Source organism: Sinocyclocheilus anshuiensis, unplaced genomic scaffold (assembly GCF_001515605.1).
Source record: "Sinocyclocheilus anshuiensis isolate Anshui unplaced genomic scaffold, SAMN03320099.WGS_v1.1 scaffold146, whole genome shotgun sequence".
Classification (NCBI taxonomy): Eukaryota; Metazoa; Chordata; class Actinopteri; order Cypriniformes; family Cyprinidae; genus Sinocyclocheilus; species Sinocyclocheilus anshuiensis.
This window is the reverse complement of record NW_015546038.1, coordinates 16,449-26,023: the sequence shown is the minus strand read 5'-3', so window position 1 is coordinate 26,023 and position 9,575 is coordinate 16,449. Positions and strand designations below refer to the sequence as shown.

Sequence of the window (9,575 nt, the reverse complement as noted above, 5' to 3'; positions counted from 1 at the left end):
TGCGTGTGTGTGTGTGTGAGTGTGAGTGTGTGTGTGAGTGTGTGTGTGTGTGTGTGAGTGTGAGTGCATGTTTATGTGGTTTACGAGGACACAAATTTGTATAATAACATGGGTATGACATAGGTATTACAACGAGAAGGTGATTTTGAGGACATTTTCAGTGTCCCCTTAATTCAAAAGGCTTATAATTAATTCAGAATGAGTTTTTTTGAAAATCTAAAAATGCAGAAAGTTTCCTGTGAGGGGTAGGTTTAGGGGGGTAGGGTTGGTGTAGGGCAATAGAAAATACGGTTTGTACAGTATAAAAACCATTATGCTTATGGAGAGTCCCCATAAACCATAAAAACAAACCTGTGTGTGTGTGTGTGTGTGTGTGTGTGTGTGTGTGTGTGCTCTTATGTTTGTGTGTGTGTGTGTGCTCATCTGTGTGTGTGTGTGTGTGTGTGTGTGTGTGTGTAGGGATGGGCGGAGGCTTCTCCGGCATGGACTGCATGGGTGGAATGGGAGGATTCGGTGGCAGAGACATGGGACCCATGGGCCGAATGGGAGGTAGACATCAATCCTTCCTTCAGTCTGTCTGTCTAACAGACATTAATCTAATCACATGTATTTCTGTTGGGTCGTTCTGTCTCAAACCAACCACATTTCAGAAACCTCCCTGGCTCAATTTTTTCTAAAGAAAGACAAACATAAAGAGTGATGAAAGCCAAAATATGAAATGTCATGGGTGTATATTTACGGAGTAATCCAGTATTTTGTAGGGGAGGGATGATATGACAGTTTTACCTGAGATTTGGAACCAAGTTACAAGAGGGTAAAAATGACTTAAGAAAGATGGCAACATCATTGTGTTATTGGCAGCTCTGTTAGTAAAATCTGCTGACTTTAGCAATCTTAGCTGCCGTATATGTTAGTTCTTAACATGCTTTTCTTCTGGTATCTTATTTTTTTAAGGCTCTATAGCGCACATTTCCAGAGATATGGCCATTTCAATACAGCTCCAGGAGTAAATTGTTAAATTGTGCTCATTTTCAGTGAACCAAATGTGGGTCACTTTGCATTTAGCAGAAAGTTTTTTTCTTTTGAAGAGAAATGTTTGAAGAACAAATAAGGCTGAAACTAAAAATATATCTTGTTTCCCTCAAACAAAACAATTGCATAGAACAGACCCGTCTGAGTGACAAAATACTCTTTCTCATGAAGTATTAAAGGTATCTTGATATAATTGTAGATTCTGATTGTCAACTAAAGTTTCTTTTCATGTTCATTTTTAAGGCCTTATATGGTTTAGTCCCAGAGATATGGGGATCTCAGTGTGGCTCCATGGGCAACTCTTCAATGGTCAAAAGCCAAATATCAAACCAAAGTTTTTAGCCAGGCACCTCTGGTTGAGTCGACACAGAATGACCATATAGTGCTTTATACAATACAGATAGTTTCAAAGCAGCTTCACAGACATAAATATAACAGAATACTATATTTCAGTATCAGTCTATAATTCAGATCAGTTCAGTGTTCACTGATGTTTGTGCAGATGTGTATCGCTCTGGAATGGGAGGAATGGACAGAGACTTCGGCAGAAGGGACATGGGGATGAACCGCCCGTTCGGAGACTCGTTTGGAGGTGTGTGTGTGTGTGTGAGAGAGAGGGGGTTGATACTGCAGTGCTATAATGACACAAGAACAATGTGTACAGATCATTAAAATGGCTGAAATATGAATGTAGACATGGGGGAAGGAACCCTAATGAGCTCACTTGTTGTTTTATTTTGAAATATAAGACCTGATAATAGGCCTGAGATAAATTACTTGTTTCTAACTAAAAGCAATCAAGTTGGTTCACAAAGAGCGCGCGTGTGTGTGTGTGAGAGAGTGTGAGTGTGTGCGTGTGTGTGTGTGTGTGTGTGAGAGAGAGAGAGAGACGGAGTGTGTGTGTGAGAGTGTGTGTGCGCGTGTGTGTGCGCGTGTGCGTGTGCATGTGTGTGTGTGTGAGAGTGTGTGTTGATGGTGATGCTGACTCTCTGTTCTCTGTCCATCAGGTGAAGGATATGCAGGAATGGGGAATGCTGGGATGGGACCCATGGGCTCTGGATTAGGTCACTCATCTCATGCTCTCACACACAAAATTACATGTATATATACTTCACTTTGATTTGACATAAACCCTATTTAAGGGTTTCTGCAGGTCATAAAGCATCTTAATTCACATTCCATAAATTAAAGCAGAAAGTTTTAAAGTTGTGGCATTAAATGTTGCATGTAAAACAGTAGGGCTGCACAATAAATCGCAATGAAATCGCAAAGAACTGTTTTTTTTTTTTTTCAATAAGTTTTGTATAGTATTTTTCTTTACTCTTTACTTCAAAAACTGTCTAAAAAGGGTAATATTATTTGTATTTGAGGTCTGAGATGTAGGAACGGTGAAGAGAGGGAGAAGGGGAAACATTGCATTTTAGCTCAGCATTGTCGTCTAATCAGCCAATATTGTCTTAAATAGCCTGCATAGCACTTCATCTTTTATAACATGGGATTTTGAACAAATATATTCAATCTTGATTGTTGTAAAATGTTGCAACAAGATGTTAAAAAACTTTTTTGTGTGTGTGTGAAAAATTACAGTTTTGAACGTATAACATAATAAAAAATATTTTAAAAAATACCTTAAAGTAACTACAAATAAGCATGTAAAGCAAATACCTTTAAAAGAAATTCCGTGTGGAGCATGCCCCCGATCCACGTAATGTTCTCACCTTTTTCCTCCCTTACCTGTTTGCATCTCACAGAAGGATTTATTACAACACTCGACTGACGTTATGAAGTGAGTTTGGAGTGAAAACATGTAATTAAATGTGGTATTTTCACAGATGTAGCAGCATTTACTACACAGCCGTAGTTCACGGAGAATCTACGCAAACAGCTTTCATAATCGCAGAACGATTTCTTCGATTTCATTATGAATCGTGCAGCCCTACAATACAGAGTTTCTTCCTCAGTATTTCTGTTTTGTTTTCCAGCACAAATATTTCAACATCCTTAAATCAGGACCCATTTACTGGAGATGCAAAATGAACACATGAAGACTTGTTTTCTGAGCAATTGAACATTTTATCAATGTATCAATCAATCTGAGTTTATCTTAAATAAAAATAAATAAAATAAACTGAAAAATATTAAATCTTGTTTTCTGATCAATTTATCAAAATGAAGTGAATTTAGGATAAAAAGTGAAAATAATAAAATTTTTCAAAGGAAAAACAGGGTTTCTTATCTAATTTTTCCATCTATCTTGATTTATGAATAGCTTTTTGTGAGTATGTGTGCGTTTGTGTGTGTGTGTGTGTGTGTGTGTGTGTGTTGTTGGGAGATTCGCTGAACATAAGTTAGACTGTCAGCTATGTGGGCCATAAGTGCTTCGTTTTCTTTGTAATTTAGAGGGAGCACTTTGCTAAGCGAAAAGCAGAACGTGAGATGGAGAGGCTTTTTTTGAAGTTCAACTTCCACACAGTAGTTCTTCAGGGTTCTCACAACACAGAAGATATTTTAAAAGCGTTTGTGCTTGAAAAGCAGCTAGGAAGAAAGAAAATGTCTGATATCTTTGCACACACACAAACACGTTCAAGCTGTGGCTGGGGCTTCAGTTGCTCGACACGGTCAGACAACTCCCGCTGAGATGTCACAGTTGCTGTATGTGTTTGTGCGGTTGCTGACGAGCGAACGCAGCTTATGAGGAGAGACAAATTCACAGTTTTCACACCGAGCACAGTGGAAATGCCTGATGAACTGATATGATCAAATAAGGAAAACATAAGGAAATGTCAAAGTTAATTTTGACATTTGTTTTGGTTCAGAAATTCAACTGATGGTTGTCAACTGTGTTTGGTTGTTTTATCTAATCTTTCTTGTGAAAAAAGAAGCGTGCCTTACTTATATCGAATGTGCACTTGTGGAGTACTTCAAACATGGGAGTACATTTCATCTAACATTTGGGGTGATAATAAACATAAAATTTCTCAAGAGCAATTTTTGAAAGGGACAGAAAGATGTTTAAGGCCAAATTGCCTTAATATGGGGACTTTTTGTACTTACTTGGCATTTTGGCGCACTGAAAAATTATCTTATGTCCGTTTTTCTTTTCTCTGTCATTTTATCTGGCCAACAACACAAAGCGATAGTTATTTAAATTCTTAAAGTTAGGTTAAAATTCTTAGAGTTAGGTTCGAAGGTTCACCACTCGGTCATATTATAATTATTAAATTATCTTGGGTCCTCCACATAGTATTTTAGGTTTTGTCTATGACAGAGGACGTCTAGATATTCAACTGCACCAAGCCCACTGATCTGCCACTTAACATCATATTGAGCAAAACCCAACACAACGGTAGATCTTCAATATTGACCTAATATCAGTTCACACACAGGCTTATCGCTGTTTTAGTTATAGTGGGTGGCCTATCAAACAAGCTATGGTATAAAACAAGCTACCATCAAGCTAGGTAACGTTATAATCGCTAACATAGCAGACTCATGGAAAAATACATCAGTTATCATTTTCTCCCTCTTTTGTGTGTGTGTGTGTGTGTGTGTGTGTGTGTGTGTGTGTGTGTGTGTGTGTGTAAAATGAATTAAAAAGTAATGGAGATCTGTAGGAAGTTGTTTTTTTTTTTTCAAACTGTGAAGTGTTGCTAATACAAGACATTTACATGTTGATGTATTGTGTTGCATTCAATTTATTCTTTACATTTTCTTTACTTGGCCTTTAAAAAAGTTTTAAATCTACTTTCATAAAACCTGCAGAAGCCCTGCCTTTTCCTGAGTAGTTCATATGACTCCGTCATTGTTCACTGTTCTGTATGTGTGTATATATATATATATATATATATATATATATCGTCTCCACTGAAGTGTGCTTGATGAGGATCGTCTCTGTGTGTGTGTGTGTTTCCACAGCTCTCGTACGATCTGACCTGGCAGAAGCTCAAGGAGAAGTTCAGTTACTGCGGTACGTGCGTTAACTCATTTCTGATATGCAGCAGATTAATAGAAACATAAAAATTGGGCGGATGTGTTCTTCAGGTCAGGTGATGTACGCTGAAATAAAGATGGAGAACGGCAAATCCAAAGGCTGCGGCACGGTGCGCTTCGACTCTCCTGAGAGCGCTGAGAAAGCCTGCCGCATGATGAACGGAACCAAGATCAACGGACGAGAGGTTGATGTTCGTATCGACCGCACCGCTTGAGACACACACACACATCACAGAGCCCAGCTTTTGTTTTGTTTTAAAAACATCATGACTGTCATATCAGCGATCTCACCAGCCGCTTCAGCTCCATGTGTTAGTGACCACTAGTTTTTTTTGGTAAACATTTTAATTTGTGGGACGTTCGTGTCGGACTACATTTTAAAAAATAAAAAGCTGGCTGTTGCAAATTTTGTCTTGGTCTCAGTTTGTCAGATCAACACAAACGATTAAGTGTAAAATTAGTTTATTATACTTTATTATTAACTAGATTGAAAAGTTTGTAGACAAACTTTAAGTTGGCTTGAAAAAGCCTAGCTAGAAAGTTTGAAAAAGTTTTAAAAGCTTGCAGTCTGAAAGTTTTCAGTTTGAAGTAGTTTGAAAGCTAAAATAGTAGCAATACAGTCTATCAGAAAAACAGATAGGTATAAAACTTTTTTTTTTTTTAGGTACCTAGGGTGGTTGCTAGGCTGTTTCTAGAATGACTAGCATGTTGCTAGCATGTTTTTAGCATGATTAGCCTGTTGCTAGCACGATTAGCATGTTGTTAGCATGATTAGCATGTTGCTAGTATGATTAACAAGTTACTAGCATGTTACTAGCATGGTGTTAACATTTTGTTAACATTTTGTTAACAAGTTACTAGCATGTTTCTAACATGATTAGCATGTTACTAGCACGATTAGCATGTTACTAGCATGGTGTTAACATTTTGTTAGCATGATTAACAAGTTACTAGCATGATTAGCATGTTACTAGCATGTTAACATAATTAGCAAGTTACTACCCTTTTTGCTAGCATGATTAGCATGGTGTTAGCATGATTAGCATGTTGCTAGCATGTTAGCATGATGTAAATTCGGTCTGGGTCTCAGTTTGTCAGATCAACACAAACGATTAATTGTAAAATTAGTTTACTTTATTATTAATTATTATTTATTACTTTATGTATACTGCTATTTTGTATTATGAATTTTTTTTTTTTTAATTCTCAAAAAATCTTTTTTAGGAATGTTCTGAAGACAAAACTTTAAGAACTCATAATCTTTTACATAAATTTACAAAATTTTAAAACTCACCAAGTCTTCAACGATGTGTGCGCAATAGAGTTTGAGTTCATTAGAGCTTTACACATAACAACAACTACACATAATACTGCTACTATATTACAAAAAAAGTGTCAATATAGGCAGATATGTGTGTGAGTTACTATTGTAAAGTTTTAAATGTGAGAGGAGGAAACCATCAGACATCAAAATCTGTTATTTTATTCTTAAAGGGGTCATCGGATTCCCAAGTTGGTATTTTTGATTAAATAAATGCAGCCTCTGTGAGCAGAAGACACTTCTTTAAAAAAATCTTACTTACCCCAAACAGTTGAACAGAAGAGTTGCTACAGGTGTGTATGAATTTATACAGATATGATTATCACATTACAAGCTGGCTTTAATGAAACAGTCAGAAGTATTTATACAAAACAAATAAAACTCACAATACTTGATTCATACAGCTGACCTTAATAAACGAAATGAGTGTATTTCTGATTGACGGCTGAATCAGCGTCACAAACAAACAGCTTCCAGTGCGGTTTTCTTAATTATAATTGGAGCGATTTGGTTTTGAGAGGTTAATTCAGAGGGGAATAATGTGTTTTTAATGAACGCTGACGCTGTAATTCTCTGCCCACAGACAGAGCAGAAACACTCACAGCACAGACGCTCTTTAACAGATCTAGAGCTCTTCTGCTCATTCACTAATCACTCGCTTCCCACGCAGAAATTGTTCATTTAACGGACTCGTTTTACAAAGAGAGACACCAAGACTCAGATCAGTCTGCTGCGGACCACTGAGATGCTTTGAGCAAGTATTAAAAACACACAGAAGTGCCATAGTGTGACTTATCCCAGTCTATCAGCCTTCTCAATCAGACCTCTTCTCTTGTAACTGGATACATCTGATCTTTATTATAACATACAATAAAACACTTACTAAAAAATGTCATAAAAATATGCAATTAAAATAAATCAATTATTCAAAAACAATCCAAATAAAACACTTATTAATAATTAATTCATTAAAATGCAGAAATAAAATAAATAAATTGAAATTAAAAACGATGGGAAAATTATTAATAATTAAATCATAAAATGCTGAAATAATTTAAAATTAAAAACGCAATAAAGCTTGCTAATAATTAAATCATAAAAATGTAAAATTAAAATAAATCAATCATTCAAAAACAATTAAACCAAAACATTTTGTAATAATTAATTAAATTAGTCGTGTTAAAGTCATGATGAAATGCAAGTAGTGACAGATATTTTCTTTCATATTGTGACATACATTCGAGTGTAAGAAGAAGAAGAAGAAGATTGGAATATCGGAAAGAAAAATCTAGGGCGGGACTTGGTTCTGTGCACTGGTTGTTGATTGGATGCTGAGATGTGGGCATGGCTCTTAAAATGTGTATGCAGATGCAGGGGCGGGGCTTAAAGACACTAAATGGTTGGAGAAATCGTATATATACCACCAGAGAGAAGATCCAGTTATGTTTTGATTAAACGATACAAGGCCAAAAATGTTTTAAAATAACATATGCATGAACGAATTGTTCATAAGATGATCTGCAACATTCATTTAAAAAAATGCATGTTATTTCACACTGTGTGACATTTGATGGTATTTAATAGTTATTTAGACAGCTCTCAATCATATGTGATATTGCTTGAGAATCTGTACCTGATTGTAAGTCTAGAACGTCAAGTTTAGTGAGGCCATCCACATCACTGATCCTCTGGATTCTAGGACATTGCATTAAAGAACAATGCATTGAATGCAGCAGTGTGAACAGAAAACACACTCAGAATGACTGAAGGGAGTCGTGTGAACAGGAGGAAAGTCATTAAAGTCACTGGGTTTGTGTGCGACTCCCTCGAGACGCAGCACAGAAGCGGCTCTGAGAGGAGAGATCCGTTACGATGAATCCCTCGCAGACTCACAGAGAAACACTGACAGAGAGTAATGAGATCCTGCGGCATTCAGCATGAGAAAGCTCCAGAGAGAGACCAGGTGTCTTCAGGAGAACGTGACGGCTCAGCTCTCGCCCCAACAACAACATGAGAAATTATACAGTGCAGAAACGAAGCCTAATGCATCCTGATGCTTGAAAACATCTAGATCATATTCCCAAAAGAAAAAAACAAGCCCCATATGAGGAGCAGTAAATCTTTTATGCATTGTCATTCTTTACACAACAATTATGCTGAAAATTTCAGTAACACTACTTGAAGCATTTATATACAATGCATTATAAAAGTATTTTTAATTATGCCTTCTAATTTACCTTATAATGCATCGCATGTCCTCATGAATAATTGTAACCAAATTTATAATACCTATCTATAGTTTGTTTCACCTTTAGAAAGTACAATGCATTAAATCATGACAAACTATCAATTGCAAATGCAAAGAATCTGCAAGTATTATATTGCATTATAATTTCAGTTACAATTATTTATGAAAAGATATCATGCATTATAATGTACGTTATGAAGACCTTTATAATGCATTATCATAAAGTCTTAAAGTGTTACTGAAATTTTCTGCATAATTGTAAAAAAATTCGGAATGCAAAAATGATTTAATGCTCCTCAAATTGGGCTTGATGATTTTCTTTTGGGAATATGATCTAGACCAGGGGTGCCCAAACTCAGTCCTGGAGGCCCGGTGTCCTGCAGTTTAGCTCTAACTTGCCTCAACACACCTGCCTTTAAGATTCTAGTATGCCTATAAGAGCTTGATTAGCTGCTTCAGGTGTGTTTGATTGGGGTTAGAGCTAAACTCATCAGGACACCGGCCCTCCAGGACTGAGTTTGGACACCCCTGATCTAGACGTTTCCAAACATCAGAATGCAACTTACTGAATTAAACATACGAGCTTTAGTTCAGATATCAAACGCTGACAGTTTAACTGGAGTCGTGTTGGTTTTAAGGCAGGGTGTGAGCATTCCTGTGAGATTACACATCTACAACAGGATGAGAGAGAGTGTGTGTGTGTGTGTCTCTCTGTGTGTGTGTGTGTGTGTGAGTGTCTGTGTACTGGTTTATATATCCTGGTGGGGACTTAAACCTGAATACACACAGACTCATGGGGACTCGTGTCACGGTAGGGACCTAAATTGTGGTCCCCATGGGTACAAAAGCTTATAAATCATACAGAATGAAGTTTTTTGAAAATCTAAAAATGCAGAAAGTTTCCTGTAAGGGGTAGGTTTAGGGGTAGGGTTGGTGTAACACTCTCTCTCTCTCTCTCACACAGACTCACACACACACACACAC

At 36.9% G+C, this 9,575-nt stretch overlaps 1 protein-coding gene across 1 annotated transcript in view; it reads left to right on the top strand.

The window, feature by feature from the left end:
• LOC107698879 (myelin expression factor 2-like) overlaps positions 1-5,399 on the top strand; it is a 19,653-nt gene extending 14,254 nt beyond the window's left edge. Inside the window, exons 12-16 of the mRNA XM_016500014.1 lie at positions 460-549; positions 1,535-1,624; positions 2,040-2,149; positions 4,915-4,999; positions 5,074-5,399. Of these exons, the coding sequence (XP_016355500.1) occupies positions 460-549; positions 1,535-1,624; positions 2,040-2,149; positions 4,915-4,999; positions 5,074-5,237 (539 nt within the window). The 3' untranslated portion in view covers positions 5,238-5,399. The remainder of the gene's footprint in view (positions 1-459; positions 550-1,534; positions 1,625-2,039; positions 2,150-4,914; positions 5,000-5,073) is intronic.
• The last annotated feature ends 4,176 nt before the right edge of the window (positions 5,400-9,575 follow it).